At 33.7% G+C, this 22411-nt stretch overlaps 1 protein-coding gene across 1 annotated transcript; it reads left to right on the top strand.

The window, feature by feature from the left end:
* Positions 1-10852: 10852 nt before the first annotated feature.
* Positions 10853-21761, top strand: LOC132545476 (ATP-binding cassette sub-family C member 5-like). The gene is made up of 17 exons (XM_060209158.1): positions 10853-10871; positions 11126-11250; positions 11604-11676; positions 13820-14023; positions 14464-14611; positions 14903-15007; positions 15202-15380; positions 15657-15872; positions 16608-16737; positions 17032-17314; positions 18311-18497; positions 18662-18748; positions 18967-19150; positions 19441-19600; positions 20294-20372; positions 20782-20895; positions 21498-21761. Exons 2-17 carry the CDS (start codon positions 11126-11128, stop codon positions 21759-21761), a joined length of 2538 nt encoding a protein of 845 aa, XP_060065141.1. The 5' UTR covers positions 10853-10871.
* Positions 21762-22411: the final 650 nt, after the last annotated feature.

The raw sequence follows: 22411 nt of genomic DNA, 5'->3' as shown, positions 1-22411 counted from the left end.
TAGTGATCGATAGTGTTAAGACTTTACGAACTGGAACTTGGTGTGCTTTCGCAAATAATGTATGACAATGGTGTTTTAATTATGGCCTTAAATTCGAAGACTAGTGCTTATAATGAATGTTCATTTACTTACAGTGCTTTGTAAGTCGACAGGTGTTATCGTAACTAACATGTTGTGTACATGCATACTCTTTAATATAATCTTCCTAGTGTACGCGCCAAATCAGTGATGTTGAGTAACATTTGTTGCACATGCGCAACGGAAGTTTATGTATGTTATCGAAGCAGGAGAGTTCTCATAGTCGGTCATATGTAGTGCTGTTTAGAATGATATCGTAAGTTTTTCACATTGTATGTGTTTCTTAAAATGTTAGATTTGGTTCTATTTTGTTTGTATTATGTGTTTAATTAATGTCAAATTATTAAATTGTGAATGTATTGTGGTTTAAATGCAGATATCAGTATAAAATACTCGTATAAACATACACATTTAAAATAAAAACTTAAATGATTGAAATAAACATTTAAAGCTGATTTTTATGAGAGTATTATTTATATAACCATAGACAAATGTGTTATTGTGACAGGTCATCACTGAGATAAATACAAAGAAAATACCTACACGTCAACAGAATATCAAAAATATACTTTCACATTCGGAGAAACGAAGGCAAAATATGTACAAAATAAGATTTTCAGGGAGACCATTGGAAAATGCAAGGCTAATATGAACAGGTGTTCCGGAAAGGTAAACATTTTCTGCTCCATCTAAATCTAGGACAATATGTGTAACCTCATGTTTACAAGCTAGTTTGACAGAATTCTCTGTATTTTTTCAGCACTGGACCGATTCCGGTAAACGACGTGGGGCTTTTCTCCTACATGACGATAGGATGGTTGACACCACTTATCCTGCGACTTTTCAAAGACAGAGAAAAAGAAATCCGAGAAAATGACGTGTGGACTTGTTCGGAACTGGAGTCATGTGATTTCAACACAGAACGGTACAACAGAATTTTACAATTTGTTTCTATTTGAATATCTTATTAGTAGCAATCTCCTACACAACTTATGGTGTTGCAAAATGAAATGCTTTGTGTATACTCGTCGCAAAAAAATTTCCCTCCTCCATGTTTTGAAGTAATATTTCCCCATATCATCATATTCTTTCCCTCTGTCGTCTCCTACTTTTCAAATGTAGGCCCTAAACATGACTTACGAGGTTTAGCAAACGAAAGAGCTGTTTGATGAGATGTAATCCATTATTTGACTGCCCCGTCCATCATGTCAGTGATATTTAGGGTCTAAATAATTAATTATTTGCATCGTTGTTATTGAATATTGGATCAGGATAAGACTGCCTATTAACATAATACACATATACGATATTAACAAGGAACACCAGGGAACATAGAGATAACTAAAATCAAACTTCAATGTTTCGAAGTTTTAAGGGACTGCACAAAAACTTCCATTCTCCCATCCCAGCTTAATTGAATTAATTGATGATCTTATGACATTTACTATTCCATGATAGAGAGTTGACCTGCGTGATATATCTTTCAGGTGGGTTTGGGAAAGTGATAGGTAGAAAATTCAATTGGGAAATAACTTATCATTTATTGACATTGATTTTACCTATAGGAATTAAATTGCGTGTTTTAATTAAGGAGTGATTTCAGCTTTAAAATTGTTTTATCGAAGTTCAATTTGGAATCCGACACAAGGCTGAAAAATCTATTCCAAAATAAAGGTAAACTTAACTTTTACAACTGTAAGTTCAGGTCTGGCCTAAATGTTACATCACTGTATTTACAATTCCCTTACCATATACCATAACTTGTGTTTTACTGGTGTTGATATTTAAACCAGATATTTTTGTATTCAATTTAAAAATCGACTTATTAAGTGATCTCTCTTGGCCATCCAATATTAGCCCTGTGTCATCCGTATACTGGACATTTAAAATTGGTACATTTCAAATATCGACAAGAATACTTCAGTCATCAGGCAAATGGAATCTGCTACTTAGGTCAACTACAGATTTTAATAAAATATATATCTGTGGGAAGGAATATATCAAATCATGTGAAATGAACTGTTAAAATTTGTTTTCGAAAGAAGTTGTCAAAGCTTAGATTATTCTGAACAATTCTGAATACATGATAATTGCTCAACAAAATTCGATCATGAAAACTCCCCATTAATATAAGAAAGTTATCGAAGTTAACAATAAGTTTGGTTTAGAGTTTTTAAATTGAATGACTTAATTTTAAAAAACCCAAATGATTTGACTTGTTTTTACTATGAATGGAGAGTAATTCTCAAATTTAAAACTTCATTACGATGATATGCAAGATATTTAAGGCGATGACTATTTCTAAAAATTGAAATCGTGTAGATAAGTCATTTTGTATTGATGATAAATGATGATGTGAGGATAAGGATTATTTTATGCATGATGATAAAGCATAAGATCACCATTGCATTTGATAGTGATAGTGTTATGCATAACATCAGGATGCAATGATGATGGTGAGGAAGTGCGTGTGATTATCATTATGATAGTGAGATATAGTGTGATGCATGACGTCAGGATGTGGTGGTGGTGACGATAATGACGACGACAATGATGATATTATAACAGTTTAATATAAAACCAGTGAGTGTGGGAGAGTGTGAATGTCGTTTTATGCCATTGTGTATACCATGTAATTTTTTTCTGAAAAACATCTATACATCGAGACTTTGAATCATTCTTGGGTGGAATGTCGACGTTTTCATGTTCATGTCATCAGTTTCTACCTGAAAGAAGACAACTAATGCCAAATCATAAGTTTAAATCAAAAGGTATTTTTATTTTTAAACATTCTCATTCATGAAAAAATAAAACTTTTTATAGAAATCAATGAGAAAAAATTCAAGGGCATATGTCGATATTCTGACGACGGCTAGTCTAAAATAATAGAGGAACGCATGTTTGACAGATAAATCTACCGCGTTTCCCATTCTTTTATGTTTAAAACTGAAAAGTGACGCTTTGGAATTGAGGGAAATCATCAGATCAGTGATAGGATTTCCTTGTCCCATTAATTTTATTAAATATCATAGCTTGTATGTAAACACTTAAACTTTGATCTGTATCCAGTCATTACTTAACCTCGTAACACAGAGCTAGTAACGGCGCGCTATCGTAATCCCACTGTCAGGTAGCACTCTTTGATGGACCGGGCAAAACCTTCGATACATCAAGAAATTCGAATCTTCGAATTCGATTAAAAGAAATTTGACTTTATCATCTATAAGATCCAAGATTTAATGATGTTTATTTTCAGATTTCACTAATATTCATTCAAGCTCTCTCGCTATTTTTTGTTTGTTTGTTTGGGTTTTTTTGTATTTTTTTTATTTTTCAAACCACACATGTCAAAACATAACAGTTCATAATATGGATTCACTTAAAGACTCACTCAATCCTTCAATCGTCATCATTATCATCATCATACACACTTAAAATCATCAAATTTCCTATCATTGCCATGATCATTCTCATCGAAATTCTCATCAAAAATCTATCTTATCATCTTCAGTATCATCTGCTTATAAGCATTGATTTCCAATCAGCCGACAATCACACAATGTTACCATATTTTGAAAGATCATCAACAAACCAATCATCCACAGATAGAAAGTATATTTAGATATCATCAATGATTCAATATGTTAGCCTTGTATCAATTTCATTATTGCACAATCGTCATCAATCAATTGAATTTTTCATCTTTTCACACTCATCAATGCAATAGATATCAGACATCACTGCAACATTAATCAATATTATGCAGTTTTTTTTTAAAAACTAAAATTTCATGAGAGACAGCTATGTGAACTCTATATACTTTGGAGCAAGTGTGTGTTTGTGTGTGTGTGTGTGTGTGTGCGAGTGTTTTTTTCTTTTTCTTTTTTTTTTAAAAGAGTAGAAATAGGTAGAATGGCAGAGAGATAGGCAGAGAGATAGATAGAAAAAGGAAATGGGGTAAAGCAAGCAAAGCAAAATGGACATGAAAAATTGTCTTCGGGTAGGCAAACTAAGTACCCATTGTAAGGAGTACATGTAACCACTTTAGAGTAAATTATTAGGTTGAAATCGATTACAGAATACCTTTTTTAAAAACAATTTTGCTCAATATAAATAACATCCTTTTATTTTTGAAACTCCCAATTATATATCTAATCCATTGCCATTTGTGTAAATCAAATATTTTTAAGGTAGATTTCAGCAAGGCCTTAAAGTATAACTCATTGTAATTTATTATTTTTACCTATTCTCCAATTTTTTTTGTCTTTTCAATAAGCGTTTTTTTTCCTTTTTTCCTTAAACTTTCCACATATTTGCATATAAGGAATTACAAATATTTGCGTAATTAATAATTTATCGAATATTTATTTTATCAGTTTGGATACACTGTGGAAAGACGAGCTTCAAACCCATGGACGAAACCACTGCTCCATTTACAGAGTTTGGTTCAAATTCATATGGGTTCGACTGCTATGTATTTTTATGGGCGTCTGTCTAAGCGCGGTGGTAACATTTCTAGTGATGGTGAGTTTTATAATTCTCCATTCCTTACTTGATTTGTTCTTGGAGTTTAACTAAAACTTGTGTAACTCCCATACGTTTGTATAGCATTATTCGACCTCCTATTGTAAGATTAACATAAACAGCAGATGTCTCCGATTGCACTAAACTATCCATAAGTTATTTTTGTATGAATCCATCAGCGATTTCTTACTATGTTGAACATTCTCAGGCATATAATGCTTCTTCGCCATCAACAAGTTGTTGAAGTAACACCGCCTGATTTTGCTGAACTACTCTGATGGTTCTGATTGTAGAAACTTATTAAATGTACTTTTTGGTCTCTTGCGGTTTTGCCATTGAGGATGATGCATATTGTTCTAGATTTACACAAGTGTAAGCATATTTTCAAGGACTAATTTTATACACATAGTAGTTTCATATTCTGAAAATAATCCTGTATTATCGAAACATAAATTAACATGTTTATTTTCCAGGGTTACATCATCGATATCATAACAAATTACCTAGAGGGACCAGAAACGTCTACACTTTACGCTGTAGGATTGGTGACAATTGTGACATTTGGACAGCTTTTAAGATGTGCTTCGTATACCTTATTACGTACATATGCAACGCAAACAGGCAAGTTGTTACTGAACTACCTTCCTTGAAAATTTCTAAAGCCTGATTTTTTTTATTAGCTGTCCTTTTTGTACATGTGGCACCACTCATTTGTATTTTCGTTAGTGAGCGTTGATGCTAGACTATGCAGTTATTTATATTTCACTCTCTTTGACAACTAGGAATTCGGTTTCGATCCGGAGTACTCGGAATGACGTACAAAAAGCTTTTGAAGCTGAAGAGGATGAACGGAAAGATTGCCTCGGAGGTGAGATTATGTTTCAATAAACTTTTACCAAACATTCGCAGGAAGAAGGTTGTGTTTTTGAAGGCAATTATTTACATATTTTATATATGATTATTTTTGTTCTTTGTTCATCATTGTATCCGAAAATAGCAACACCTACAGTACTGTGAATTATTTCGTATTTTGTTTTGGAAATGTTTATTAGCCTTAATCTTTTTTTTGCACAGGCCTAACATGAGAGGGGCGTTTTAGTGGTATATGAATTAGTTGTATGCATAAGCATTTCGTCTTTCATTATCTAATGAAATAACAGAATGATATCCTATGATTTTTCCACGAAATGATACTTGGGACAAGCACTTAATAAGCTTCGACATATAGACCGAAGACTGAGAAAGCAAAATAATTACTACGCGAGGATGGAAAAGCACATTAAAATGATTGGTATAAGGATAATTCTACTGTGCCGATCGTTAGTCAGGTATATGAATAAACAAGGATGTACTGTTAAAATAAATAACATTTTAAAACGGCATTGATGTTTCAGGTTATCACAATATTTGGGTCTGACGCCTTACGAGTGTTCATGAATACACAGTTACTGTTGTACATTGTGTCAATGCCGTTATACCTTGTGATCGGCATTGCCTTCCTGTACTACCTGATAGGATTTTGGTGCTTTTTATCATGCGCGGTATTCCTGGTCTTCTATTTCATACAGGTAAATGAGGTCTATTTTTTTTTAGAATTAGTCATTATTCTTTATATTGAAATTTTTTGTAACATGTAGCAAAATATGCCAATCTGGAGAGTCTGCCGTTCGTCAGTTCATCCATGGGGGATATACTGTTATCTGAAAGAGAGTTACCGGTATATATAAGGGTTCTGTACAACAAACAAAAGGGACTAATTTGGATGATTTCAATTTCCCTATTGTAAATTTTCCATATCTTGATAGCAATATTCCTGCATCTCCAATCTGAGGTATTTAAAGGTCACAGTTGAATCAATATTCAAGGGCCTGTTCCTATTATCGCGATTTTCGTACGAAAGTCGTCAAGTCACGGACAAACTCGTAACACAAGGGTGTAAAAGATGCAGGTTGATGAAAATTATGGGGGCGTTTTTATGGTCGCCATAGTGATTGCATTGAGAAATATTCTATCTCTTTGTGTGACATGAAGCTGGACGAGTTTGATGCTCGTTAGTTTGACTGTTGGTACAATTGTTGTACACATTGCTCTCATTTGAGAACGTGACATTACTTACTTCGATTGACCAAGGTTTACATAGCAGGTGTCGTCGATGAAGCAGGATATACTTTTACTTCCGCAACACATAGTCTTATTCCCCTTATACTTTTTTCAAATTTGCCATAGTTTTATGGAATTTGAGTTTGAATTATGATTATGTTGCCATGTTGGTATTTTGTAAAATGTAATTAATGAAAAATACAAGGAATAGGAAACGAATACCCACACACTGCACACGAATCCACAAGAACATGTGGGGAATTAGGTTTACCGAAAGATTACATCTCAGATACGACTGATGAAGTAAATCGTATGCTTCCCTTTGAATAGGCAAACATTAAATGTGACATTCATACTGTTATATAACTAATAGCGTCCGAAAAAAACTTGGCACTACAATATTGATGATCAGAAAGCAAATTACTTATGAACGCCAACCAGAAAATGCTCCTGAATGCCCACGATCGTGAATGTATATTGATATGGCAAAGAACTTGCTTGGAAAAATTAATTTCAGAACAAAACAAAATCAGAAATGACATTATCTGATAATTCTGAAAGTTCTTTTTTAGCGGTAAACTACAATGGTAGAGAAACAAATGGAACAGTTTTAACCAAAGTTATGTTGTTTTTTTAAGACCATTCTAATTGAAATAATGTCTGTTCTTCGACGACGAACGCTGGATTGGACAGATGTAAGGGTATGTACTGGCAATAGTAGTATACATATTCAATATTTGATCTGTAATGCAAAAAAGAAAAGTGAAAATCTATATACCAAGAGACTTTTTACTTTGCAATAATGTTAACATTTATTTATATCTCTGCAGATAAATGGCTGTTTAGCGATGGATATTGTTATCATTTTTTGCTTATTTCCTGTCATAATTTGATGTATATAATTTATCACGTGAACATGTACTAAAGTTAATAAGGCTTTTCAATTAGTGATTAGAGTGAAACATAATATGGAGGATTGTTATTAAGGACATTCAATCTTTGTATAGGTAAGGATGGTCCTCAGTTTGATGACGAATGAGTAATATGTTCGACATCGCCTTCGTAGTCTTGTTCAGATGTATTGTGGGAACCAGTTCATTTCAAACAACTTTTAAATGAAATAATATCATAAGAAACGGAGTTGATTCTTTTCCCTTACTTTCCAAAGTAGATACAAGATACCCATTGCATTATAGTTTACTAATTTACTTCTTATTTTCTTTTGCCAGATACGGAAGATGACAGAAGTTCTTGCAAGCATTAAATTGATAAAAATGTATGCGTGGGAGGAATATTTTAAGAAATCTTTAATTGGTAAATTACATGTAATAGTTATTCAAATATAATGTAATAGAAATATATCGTTTGTTCTCCTATAAATATAGATTATCTGTATATATGATAAGAACACGATATGTAAAACGAATAGCAACAAAAATTGAAAGAAAAAATTAACTTAGAATAACAACTTTTTTTCGTTTGATATTTTGCAATGAAAATTATAGCATTAAATACTTAAATTTACTTCTATGAACAGACATCAGGAAGACAGAAACAAAACCCCTCTTAAAAGCGACAATATTGAATTTTATTTTCAATGCTATCATGCCTATTACCCCTTCGCTTGCGGCGGTAGTCACCATAGCCTTGTTTGTTAACGCGGGAAACGAATTGACTGTGTCAACGGTAAGTCTCTTTTTGGATATTCTGATTAATGATAATTAATTTTTTAATCACCGTAGAGTTTTTGGTAGGTTTCTAGAAAATATATTTCTACCTCTACTTTCATAAATTTTACGAACATTCTTGATCACAAGAAATAAAAAGTATGGCTGCCCCCTAGGACTTTAGTAATTTAAAAGTGGTATACCAAGTTAGCTTCATTGCAGAACCAAACTATCATTGTTGCAAAATTAGTAAGAAATACAACATTTGTCTGCTATTGAACGTATTTACAGTCGACAAACACATACGTGTATGTTTGGCAGACTTACAGTAGTTATTGCAACTTGAGTACACAATTACTTAACAATTTACTTAAAGGGCTTTTCGATTGTTGCCACCCTGGGTTTCATGCGGAATGGATTGTTTTATGGGCCATACGCCGCTCGGGTATTTGGAGAAACCATGATTAGTTTTGAAAGAATAAAGGTATGGACTGGAATGTGTTTCTCTCTCACAATCGGGATAATTCACTTCCTCGCAATCGTATACAAACTCGTTTCACGATGATAAAGCGAAAAGCATGCTATCAATTGATATTTTGATTCACAGTATGTAGAGGAACTGACATTTCACAGTCTCTACGTATCCGATTACAATGAAGAAAAGACCGACATGTCAACATGATTTTAATTAAAACTCAAGTGAAGATTTAAAAAAAAATAAAATTGGGGTTCCTGCTGAAGTGCAAGGTAAATAAGACCTGGTGATCCGGAAGAGTATGTGTCGTCTTCGTCATCGCCAACACGCGCTGTTTATTTCTTTGTCAATTCAAGTATGTAATGTCACGTTTCCAAATGAGAACAAGGTAAACAATACGAAATCACCAGATGAAAAACATTTCAATAATAAACCCCATATACTTTCCGATAACTGCGAAATTGTCATTCAAATTACTAATGATATTCAGACAACTGAATATCCGTGATAAATCCATGTGGTCAGGCAAGAATTTTTTTTATCATCCGAGAATTCAACTCCATTCACCTACTTGAATGGTGAGTGCAGTCCGATTTAGCTACCCAACCACCATTTATTAACATCTCTGTTACCATATTAACATGACTTCAAATCTGAGAGAAAATACACTGGAAAGCTTCTTTTTATTCAATTCAAAGTGATGGAAACAAGTTTAAATCATGATAAGAGGGTGCATCATAATCCAATAAATTGCCATATATCTGAAAATTTTATAACAACGTCAAGTATATGTGAATATTCTGAAATATGCCATTCTTATTAAGTATGGAAAAATATCTATTTTAAACAGTTTAAAACCACTTAACGAAAGGGTGAGACAAAATAAATAGAAATATTTATCGCTATCAAATCAATGTGACAGATTTCATCTATCATCACAGAGATTCTTGTTGGAAAAAGAATTTTCACCACCCGGTAATGATGTCAAAAATTCGAAGAGTGCAATAGAGCTGCGTGACACGGCGTTCATGTGGGATGAAAATAGCGATGACAACGGCAACCATGTGTCTAAAGGTAGGGAATGTGAACGTCCAAAAGGAAGCAAAATAAAAAAAAATATGGGTAAAATTTATCATAAACAAAAAATTATTAGATATCAAAACATAATGGTAAAAAAATGAAACGAAAGCATTAGTTTTTTCCTAAATGAAGGAAAGGGAAGAAGCTCGTGGAGCTCGTTATCGCTTCCTGTAACATATTAACATACAGTTATAATATCTTCTTCACTTTTATTGCATAAAGCGAAAGAAAGTCAGTGAACATAATCTTACTTAAGCTAACCTAACAGTCTGTTCATGTTTGATTGAATACAAACGTTTTTGAAATTTGGTTTACATGGTAAGTTACTAACCATAATGAATAAAAAAAGTGATGACAATAATAATTTCCAAAATACATTTAGATATATACATGCATTGTGATTAAAAAGATTTTATGTTTCATTTTATATTTAGAAAGTAAACGTAAAATCACATTGGCATCGCTTGTACTGCGTGATATCAATATCAGAGTCAATAAGGTGAGTAAAAGAACCTTAAAATACGCAAAATGATATGATATACTGTCACCAAACATTGTTTACCAAGCTCACACATTGATACAATATCTTGTAATCTCAAGTATTCCAATTATATATCACACCCAGATATAACAATATTGTAGATTTTCTTTAGGTATTTTAACCTGCATATCATGATGACCTATATTAAGATATAACTATAGAACATAAACGTAATTTTTACAAATCAAAAGGCTAATATAAGTAGTAATACAAGTAACATGCAGTAAGATCCCCCTATGTCTGTACGTTACTGTTGTTCTGTTTGTTTAATATGAATATCTTGCGAGTTCCTGCTGTCAGCAATCAGGGTTTTTTCTGTGATGTCCTTTACAAGGGGAAACATATCGGTGTGTGTGGCACAGTGGGCAGTGGAAAATCGTCTTTATTACAAGCAGTAATTGGAAGGGTAAGTGTTATTGTTAGAGGCATGGCACAAGATATATATTTAATTAAACAAAATGAGACAAATGTGATAGAAAATATGACAGAAAAGATATTGAAGTATTTGTTAATATCTACAATTGTAATAACTCAAAACTTATCATTTTTGCATTACTATTAGCATTTAACATACTATCCTCGAAATACAAATCAAAGCCCTCAATGTAAATATGTTTAATCTGCATCGACGTCTAAAATGATGTGTTGTTTTAATCCAAGATGTCACTGTTTTCTGGTCATATTGCTGTTGATGGAACAGTGGCATATGTAGCACAGCAAGCTTGGATATTTCACGGGACATTGAGAGAAAACATCCTCTTCGGAAAGCCTTATAAACAAGAGTGGTAAACTATAGAAAAACCTTACCTCCTCATTCCATATGTACGCTATTCTACAATAACCGCAACGCATTATGTAAAATCCATCAATTCATTACAAAATCTGTCGAATTTGGTCGGTCTGTCCTATGTAAAATAAGCGGATTTCATTAAGGTTAGAGAACATTATTTTACTGACTCTTGTTTATACACAGCTACAACACTTTCACAAAAGGCTGTCTTATTGTTCCACTACTTTTTGTTTACTTATTTTAAAGCTCTGGTATATATCATATTAATCAACGTAAGTCGAATCAAGCAATGGTAATTGGGTGGCATTAATTAATAATGAAATAAATTAAATGATATTTTTCCATCAGGTATTCTGAAGTTCTACATGCATGTGGTTTGGAACCTGATCTCCGAAAATTGGCTAATGGTGACTTAACTGAGGTACCAATGTGCTCACCTTTTTTTTTTTTTTTTTTTTTTACATATGTAAAGGAAATAGACTTTTTCATTCGTGCGTAGAATATAGAGAAACCTACATGAGTTTTCGTTTTTTAGTAGCTTACTTAAACACGTGTAACGTGTAAGAATATCATATCAAATGGCAATAAAAACAGCATTACTAATGAGATCAGGCTGATACAAAAATCTAAATTAGCTACATTCGCACTCAATTTCTCTTCATTTGGTGATATAACAGAGCATATGACGACATGAAAATATGTTGTTTTTATTCAAACACAATGAAACAGTTCTGGCAGTTGTCATTTTACGTGATGATAAAACACCACTAATGTAATACCAAACAAAACATACGTACACGCCTTCTGTACATGCAAATTAACTCTTCAACCAGATTTTACAATGGGTAAATGTTCTAGTCAAATATATGTAATGTGGATATATGTACATTATGTACTCAATAACAAAGCAACTGGTAGATATATCAATTAGGAGAATTGACTTGCCTCCAATTCAGTACTGTTATAAATATGTATTTTTCAAAAAATATAAATAATAAGTTTTTTACTATTACTATAGTGCTTAACATCACCTGTCACCATAGTCTACCTGACTTTACTTGACTAACCGTCTATCATCGAGAATGCTCGGAGGGAGGAAAATGTTGTGTTTAGGAAATTCTTCGACCTTACCAGAAAACCAACATTGCATCGCTAACGAGTCCTGAATGGGCGAATTATATATTCAGTAAAATCAAAAATTTGGCCACGGTTAAACTAATTCTAAATATGACGACTACATGTCGCAGCTGACATGATATATGGCGGTAACTTCGTAACACACAAACTTGCAATACTAATTTTCGAGAGATGACATTTTACGGTCATCATAAGTCTTTCATTGAAAAATTGTAAATACACCAACTAGGAGAATTGGCTTGCCTCTAATTCATTACTGCTGCCATTTTAATAATGGTTGTAACAGTTCAGTTATTCGCAGATGGTATCTCTAGCAGTAAACAATAAAAACACTTCACATTAGTAAATAACATACCTCGCATAATATTTATTGAATCATACATATTCTGACATTAAACAAGAATGTGTGTGATAATAAATTAATATGTATTTTATTGAAGTATGCATATAAGTTTTTTTTAACTATTATTATAGTACTTAACACCATCTGTCACCATAGTCTGTTTGACTCTACAGTACTAATAACCCATTCATGGAGAATGCCCGGTTAGATGAACATATCAATCTGAAAAAAGACAACATTGCATCGCTAACGAGTCCTGGATGGAGGAGATATTATTAAGTCTAATTTATGTTTTGGCCATTATTAATTAAATTCTAAATATGGAGATTACATGTCGCAGTTAACTCGAGACAAGTCGGCAACTTCATAACAAACAAACTTGCAATACTAATTTTCAAGAGATACAGGATGATGCAGATTATACTGACATTTTACGGTTGTCGTCATGATTTTTATGAAGAACGTTTTATTTCTCTGTGTGATATGAAGCTGTACGTAATTGATGCTCGTTAGTATGCCTGATGCCTCTGTTGTTGCTTATCCTGTCACCATGTGACATCACTTACTTGGTTAACCAAGATTTACATTGCGGGGTTCAGTATTGAAGCAGAAAACGCTTACTCTTCCAGAACATTTAATCGCATTCTCCTTGAACTTTTACAGGGGTCCTCTTTCGTTGGTATTTTCCACTAGTTACGTCGAATTTGTGTTGGGATTAAGATCATGTTATCATGTCGGTTTTTCTCTGTTATCCCTTTGTTAATCTTTGTTTTTGTGAACTACATTAGAATATAAGGGATAGCCTCTGTTGGTGGGCTTTAGTCTTCAAGGTTTGATATAAGCTGCATGTAGTGTTTCGACTCGTTTGAATAGCGGCAAGTTGCAGAATATATCCATATAGCTAAGATTATTATTGTTTAAATCATCCTTCATAGCAAATGACAGATTTCCTTGCATTATAGGTTAGTTGTTCAGTCTTTAGCATCATAATCGGGGACTGAAATGTGGTAAGAAATAATAGCATAGCAAGTTTAAAGGCTCTGATCAAAATTACATAATCCCTGTTAACTACATTCACTTTCAGATAGGCGATAGAGGAACGAACCTAAGTGGTGGTCAGAAACAGCGCGTGAGTCTGGCACGTGCAGTCTATAGCAACAGCGACATCTATCTTTTAGATGACCCCCTGTCTGCCGTTGACGGTCATGTTGGGCAGCACCTATTCCATAATTGCATTCATACAGTCTTGAAAGATAAAACCGTTGTATTGGTCACTCACCAACTCCAGGTAAAGAAACCGTACAAGCTTATACAAAAATCCTCATCGAACTCCCGCAAAGTATACGTCACACAAAAGTGAAATAGTTTTGTTAGTTGATACAATTCCGCGTTCAAGGGTTAAAAATATTGGACCTCATACCTTATATCTCTTAAAAGAAAAGTTCCAGGAAGACTTTCATAAATTCCTCAATAAATCTAGAATGTATTTATACCAAAAGTGTCCGATGACTTTATACATGCTGCTTTGTTGGCTGTCTAACTAATGCTTTGGCATAGGTAACTACATAATGAGTTGTAACTTCTATTTTATATTGAATTTACACAAAACGAAGTTCATAAGAAAATACTAAATAAACTCTTCATGTGAATAGACGGAGAATCCATGAAAATAATTTGTAAAGTTAGGATTAGCAATACAATTCCATTGTTATTTTTCACATTATGCAGTACTTAAAGGAATGTGAAGAGATATATGTCATGGCTGGTGGCGAAATAGCCGAGCACGGATCGAGTCAGTCGTTGTTAACAAAGAACGGACACTACGCAAAATTGGTTCAACAACTTGATTCCGACATGGAAAATATGTGCGATGAAAGTAATGGAATCTTTTCTCTTTTGCTTCGTAACGTGCGACTGCTAAAGGTTTATATACGAAAGATCAGGATTTTCCTGATAACCAAAATATCTTCGGAACAAAAGTAGTTTATATTAAGAACAAGTAATGACTGACAACTAGTTATACATCATTTGATTTTAAAAATAAATGCCTAAACTATTAAATTCCATAAGTTTGTAACTAGAAATCGATTATAATATCGGTCGTGTTGAACATCAAAGACATAACATAACGCAAGGCACTTGCAAAATTGGTGTTTTCTAATTCCAGACAATATGACGTTATTAGAAGATGACATAGATCAAGGATCCACTGATATTAACACAACTAAGCAACAGAGATATTCCGTACCGTCTTCCAGCTGTAATGGTAAAGGTATATATAACGAAATCTGTGTTAATTGTCTCCTTCTTTTAAAGATATCCATTGTTATGTCTTATGATGTGTAAACGTTTAAACGTTAACTTCATAATATGGATTAAAAGAACTTATTTTAGAGGATTACGAAGGGCACTTTAAAGGTATTACGATGATGGCGTTTTAAATACGTTCTTTTTGGCCCTGTTCAGGTGTTCTTACAGACAGAGAGACCTCAAAGATTGGCGAAATCAGCATGGAAACATATATGAGCTATGTGCGTGCAGCAGGAGGCAAAATTGTCGCCGTTTTTGTGCTTCTACTGTATGTATGTTCTATTTCTTCTGTCGCATTTACTGACTGGTGGCTTGGAATTTGGATTAAGCAGGCAGTAAGTATTGCTCACTATAACTTAATATTACAGACAATTGATTTGAATGTTGTACTTCCTGTAAACGTACATATTTTGGAGGTAATATATTTTAGTGTCTTTCGTGCAGATGACATTACGTTAACATGTGGTTGCGCAAAAAGCGCTTCTTAAGTAATTGCAATACGTGAAAATGCGATAAAATTTTATTGTGCTCGCAGTATCAACACACAAATTCATTTATTTTTTGCATACGGAAACGGGGAAATAATAACGATTACCAATAAAACATTTCAGAATGCTAAAGCGCCTGAAACACTTTCTTTCATTCCCAATGGTACAAGTACAAATGTATCATCCGATGGGAATGCAACAGACCAGAAAGCAAATGTAACTTCCTTCTTGCAATTGGATGATAACTCAGACGGAACAAACTGGTATCTTACTGTGTATGTTTTTTCGACTGTTGGAATACTTGGACTAGCGACATTGAAAGGAGTAGTAGCGGGGCTGGTAAGATACATGCGTGTAGCAAACTTCCACTTCACCATAAAATTGATGTCCTTTGGTATTACGTTATCTATACACAATACGAAATTAGAAATGATCTGAAAAGGTATATGGTAGAATTTAGAAAATTGCCTTCAAAAATGGGGAAAGAACGCTTGTGTCTTCTCGTAAACTATCTGTCTGTGCAAATATTTCATGATAGGGGAAAACACACCATAAATATATTCAAACGCGTCCATGTTATTTCTGTAATCTTATCTGATGCAACGAATGATTGATATATGTAAAATTCCCTCAAATTCAGTCATTTATAAAATATGAATCGGTCAATACGAGGGAATTTATTTCACACCACATAATTTGCTTTCACTGAAATATGGTATCCGTTACGAATAATATGTGATAATATGTAATATTACAATATCAGAGATGATGGTCATATGTGACAGACTGCTTTTATCTTAAACTACACAACCATGTGAATATCATGGAAGACATAAAGTTCCCAATATTTATTACTCTGCTCTTAGGTTATGCCGAAGTTTCTTTTATGATTCCCAATTTTCCAACAATTGTTTTTGTGGCAATGAGAAATAACTTCTAGAATCTCCTTTCAATAGAAATCCATGATGCATTGGCATAAAATGAATTAAGTAATTGCAATGTAACGTCTGTTCCTTTTTCGTTTACTTTGAAGACTTTTGCAAAGTAATGAAGAAAGAGCTTTGTGTTATGCAGGTGACAATAAAAGCTAGTGTAAGTTTACATAACAATGCAGTGTGCAGAATAATGAGTACGCCAATGCGGTATTTCGACGCAAATCCATCGGGTAGACTACTGAATCGATTCTCAAGAGATGTAGAAGACGGTTGGTATCGATATTTAATATGTCCGTGTATTATATAGTTAATGTCAATGTTAATGATTGTGAGCCCCATCACGATACAAATTACTTCGTTTCTCAAACAGAGAAATGTCGCATGGAAATGAGAAATACTATTAACATTGTTGAATTAAAGTATTGCATAATCTATCATCTAAACTATATTAATCTAACCTAATTGTCCTACTTCGTCTTTCGGTTTAAGCTGAAGAATGACGTTTGGATTGGTCTTGTTGAAGTTATCTGGCAGTTATAGTTACGTTCCTTCTTTTGTTACAGCTGATACATTTATCCCCCATATGATGGACATGCTTATCCAAGGCATAATTATGGGAATTATCTCCCTTGTCACCACTGCTTACAATTATCCATTGTTCCTCATCGCAGTAGCTGCCATTGGATTTTACTTCTATATCATTAAAATCATAGGGACCGTTCCAATAAGAAATTTCAAGCGCCTTGAAAATGTCGTAAGGTCACCACTGCTTAGTCACGTGACCACATCATGCAATGGACTAAGCACCATCGTTTGTTACTCACAGGAAAACAACTTCATGAAAGGGTGAGTTGCTGAGTCGAATATTTCAGGTCATATTCAACTGCTTTGAAATCTACATCCTTACCGAGTCTCTATTGTCATTAAATGCGGAATATCTAAACTGTTAAAACATTGAGTGAATTTTATGTATTTAATGAAGAATAGCGTAAGCTTGCTAATAAGTAAAATAGCATCCTTGAAATCCACTGAAGACATAAAATAGTACATAATAATATATATATAATGTCAATACATAAAATATAATATTACTACATTGAATGGTTTGAAAAAAACTCAGATATGACGTCTGTGTGTGACATTAATTTATAATATCTCCATTGTAGCTGTAAAAAGCTGTCATATATGACATCTGTGTGTTACATTAGTTTTAAATATCTCAATTGTAGCTGTAAACAGTTATCAGACATGACATCTGTGTGTTACATTAGTTTATGATATATCCATTGTAGCTGTAAACAGAGATCAGATATGACACTGGTTTATACTATCTCCATTGTAGCTGTTAACAGTTATCAGATATGTCATTAGTTTATGATATATCCATTGTAGCTGTAAACAGAGATCAGATATGACACTGGTTTATACTATCTCCATTGTAGCTGTTAACAGTTATCAGATATGACATTAGTTTATACTATCTCCATTGTAGCTGTAAACAGTTATCAGATATGACATTAGTTTATGATATCTCCATTGTAGCTGTAAACAGTTATCAGATATGACATTAGTTTATACTATCTCCATTGTAGCTGTAAACAGTTATCAGATATGTCATTAGTTTATGATATCTCCATTGTAGCTGTAAACAGTTATCAGATATGTCATTAGTTTATACTATCTCCATTGTAGCTGTAAACAGTTATCAGATATGTCATTAGTTTATACTATCTCCATTGTAGCTGTAAACAGTTATCAGATATGACATTAGTTTATACTATCTCCATTGTAGCTGTAAACAGTTATCAGATATGTCATTAGTTTATGATATCTCCATTGTAGCTGTAAACAGCTATCAGATATGACCTCTGCGGTAATGTTCCTGATGGACTTAAGCATGAGGTGGATGAATCTTCGATTAGACATTGGGGGCAGTGTGGTGACAATTATAACAACTATCATCGTGGTGTTCACCAAAGGCTCTATATCTCCTGCATTGGCAGCGCTGTCATTGACTATGTGTACAAACGTATGTATACCTGATAATATATACAGATCTACATGATATTATTTTGGCAGTCTTCACTTTTCCGATTCTCATTCATTATGATATAATACTCATATACATAATTCTTTTAGAAAATGTTCCTTAAACACGCTTTGTTAAGTCAAGTGAGTGTTTTCTGATTGCAGGTGGCATCACTTATCCCGTTCTTCGGCCGTTCAATAAATGAAGTGGAAAGCAGGTTTACATCCATCGAACGAATTCATGAGTATGAGGTACACAAATTTGTGTATACTGATGAGAATTGTCGGATAGAATATACAAGCAATGACTGGTTTTCGTAGTTTTGTTTTCTCGTATGTTTGATATAGTCTTTAATCCCCAACCTTTACTGGAACCCCGCACCCCCCCCTCCCCCCCCCCTTTTTTTACTTTTACTTGGTTTCCTTTACCGCTGTGTGTGATGGCATGGTGCTTGCCAATTACTTTTCAGAATCTCGAGATAGAAGACGAGACTGGGATTGTTCAGGTTGATAAAAAATGGCCAAGCGAAGGAGGTATAAGGTTTTCAAATGTGGAAATGAAATACCGCGATGGTATGGCCCCTGTACTGAAGAACATCAACCTCGATATCCCTCCGAAACAAAAGGTTGGCATTGTCGGCCGAACGGGAGCTGGTAAGATACGTTTTGATTTTCAATTGTTGCAGTGTGAAAACAGTGTTTAATTGTATTTTCTTATTTAAAACGATTTTCTTATATATTCATTAACTTAATTAGTCAAAAGCTTTTTTGCTGACCTCCTAATATCTATATAACTATATTAATGAAGATTCCGTATTATCTGAAAATTGCATTGGCTAATAAAGATATTCGTAACGTGAACGTTAATTTGCTCAATCTTAATAAGAGCAGGTTTTTTTAATTGAGCTTTTCCGTGATATTAGAATTATTTGTTACTCGTACAGGGAAATCGTCGTTAGTTGCTGCCCTGTTCAGGTTGGCCGATCTATCTGACGGCAACCTGTTCATAGACGACGTCGAAATTAGAACAATACCGCGAAAACTTCTGCGTTCAAGTTTGGCGTCGATTCCACAAGATCCTGTTCTGTTCGCTGGTACCTTAAGGCAAGGATTTTATTGTACATGTGAATCTTTATCGCTGAGTGGTATACAAACGTTCACAATAACACAACATATATCTTTGTTCCTAATATGGCGTCATAGCTTACGATATGTTTCCCTCTGTTGTAAAATTAATAAAGACTTTCCTATTACAATATCCTAGCTAATTTCTGGCTCGTGTGATATATCACTGCGCTTAATTACGGAAAATGATTAAATCTTTGGCGTTATTTTACAAGTATATCATTGTCATTTTCCATATGAAATGAATATAATCATCATAAATGGGACATAACATATATCATTAAATATGAGTGTCTTATCATCGATATACGTTTTTAATTAACATATGGAATACGATAAAATATATATACCTAAGGCAGGTAATAGCGGTTAAGTGTTTTACTTTTTCTTATATAGAACAGCTATGTAGTAATATACTATATGCATTATGCAACGACATCCTACAGAGATTAATGTTTTCATTATCACTGGGACAAAATTAAACATATAGCAGAATTTTTTAAAATTTACTATGAAAGCATGTAAAAACCCATTTTGTACTTAAAGCGATATTCTATCAGCAAATTACAACATTTATGACAAACAAGCTTCAACAAATCACTTTCATAATTCGTTGTCTTCTACATCGTATGACAGATTTATTGACAATGCTAAAGTGTTTCACTTTCACAGGTACAACCTGGATCCATTTCAAAAGTATACGGACGAACAGGTCTGGGCAGCACTGGACCAGGCCAATATGAAGGAAAAAGTATATTAGTTGAAATACAGTATATAACAAAATAGATGATGCTTTAATATCTATGAACTATTAATCAATTCATATATATATTTTTTTAATGTGATAGATTGAAGAGTTATGTAATAACATTAAAGAAGAAGTATTAAACCTCTTTTATTTAACGATTGAAATGAACGATCTAGTGGATAACTGTAGATCTATCGTTGTCCTGCTCACAATCATGCTACATTGTAACATCTCACCATGTTTGCTTTGGTTTAAATTTGTTCTTATAGTGTCAATGTTGTGAGTAAAACGCATGCATGCTTATTATGGTTCTTGTAGTGTCAATGTTGTGAGTAAAACGCATGCATGCTTATTATGGTTCTTGTAGTGTCAATGTTGTGAGTAAAACGCCTGCATGCTTATTATGATTTAGATGAACCGTCTTGGTCTGACTCTTGACTTATCTATCGAGGAAAACGGAGAAAACTTCTCGGTGGGAGAACGACAACTAATATGTCTGGCACGTGCTATTTTGCGTCAAAACAAGGTAAGAAGGTGCAGAATTGAAAGAACAATATTGCAAAAATATTTAATTCTAAAAAAAAAAAAAAAATAGGAAACAAATGAAAAATCCTTCACAATATTGAAATCCTCAATCACTGCAGGTCATTTTAGCTGAAAAACACATTTATAAAGTGCTCGGTTGAGTCGTTTCCCTATGTTTTTCCTTAGTCGCATATTTCATAATGCATCTAATGATACATGTCTTCAAGGTACATATCATTACCGATAATGCTATAAAGTATGAAACACTGTATGTTGGAAAACTACAAACAATATATGGTTTCTGCATAGAAGTTTGATGAGATGATGCAGGTGTAACAAACTTGTACACTGTATTTTAGATCTGAAATACACTTTATCCGGCGAAATGAACACAAAACATAGCATACTTATCTTAGGTATCAATGTTTGTGATTAGAATTGAGGGATTAGAAACTCATTTCAATTTTACAACTGCAATTGGATTATATAGCATTTAGTCACACTAACATTTAAATATCCTGGTATCGCCTTCTTGAAAATATTACATTTTCCCTTATTTTGCTCTACAATATCGGTGCATTTCAAAGCCATTAAATCCTTCAGATTCTGGTAATGGACGAAGCCACAGCGTCCACCGATACATTCACAGATGCCTTGATCCAAGATACTGTCCGTGACAGTTTCTCCGACTGTACCGTTCTGACGATCAGCCACAGACTTAACACCGTACTGCATTGTGACGTCGTACTTGTCATGGATGCCGGACAGGTGATAGAGATTGGTAACCCACAGGCCTTGTTACAGAATCCGTCTTCACATTTCAACAGTATGATTCGTGTTCAAAACCGACCATCTATAATCAGATGATGTTTTCGGAAACAATCATATCGACACCGTTAAAGAAAAGTCCCGCATGACAATCATGACAGACTGCATTTCTAGCTGGGGATATCTCAGTCACTGGCTGATCCATAAATGCTAGAATTCATTAAAAAAAAAAAGAAAAAAAAGTTCTTTAGTTCTCATTCATTCAGCCACATAAGAACGGCCTGAAGCTATAGAGGGGCATCATGTCATTCATGAATATAAAGCGCGCCGCCCCCCCCCCCCCTTTTTTTTTAAAGATTTGAATCAGCGACTGCAGGTTGCCTTTTTCAGTCAGTCTCAAGACTTAACATGGATAAGAAAGTAGCAATGAAAACCTAGTCTATAATTTTTGTTGGATCATTTGTCTATATGAAAGACACATATGTATTCTTTTGTAGACCTTATGTTCCGATTGTACCCAAAACTGAACATCAAACATTAGATACCAAAGGAAAATGATACATACCCATACGAAACCTTTTTAAAGTTCGTTCCATTTCTCCCAAGAAATAGCGGTAAAAAATCAATTTCAGTCAAAATTCCAAGAAGCGATTTTTATCTTATCGATGAAAATTGAATCTACACATGAAGAGGATGATCTCTAGAGCTCTTCACAAGAAATAATGATAAGAGAGTGAAGGATATCCCAG

This window comes from Ylistrum balloti, unplaced genomic scaffold (genome assembly GCF_031769215.1).
Source record: "Ylistrum balloti isolate Yb309-2 unplaced genomic scaffold, AGI_CSIRO_Ybal_v1 Utg369850, whole genome shotgun sequence".
Taxonomy (NCBI): Eukaryota; Metazoa; Mollusca; class Bivalvia; order Pectinida; family Pectinidae; genus Ylistrum; species Ylistrum balloti.
The sequence above is the reverse complement of the archived record's forward strand: the minus strand, read 5'-3'. Positions and strand labels throughout refer to the sequence as shown.

What these genes read in the sequence shown, in the direction of transcription:
- LOC132545476 (XM_060209158.1), top strand. Translation starts at nt 11,126, where the DNA reads ATGTCACTGTTTTCTGGTCATATTGCTGTTGATGGAACAGTGGCATAT. An exon ending in TTCCAGCTGTAATGGTAAAG is followed by an intron (nt 15,008 to 15,201) that starts GTATATATAACG and finishes GGCCCTGTTCAG; the next exon opens with GTGTTCTTACAGACAGAGAG. An exon ending in AGGCCAATATGAAGGAAAAA is followed by an intron (nt 20,373 to 20,781) that starts GTATATTAGTTG and finishes ATTATGATTTAG; the next exon opens with ATGAACCGTCTTGGTCTGAC.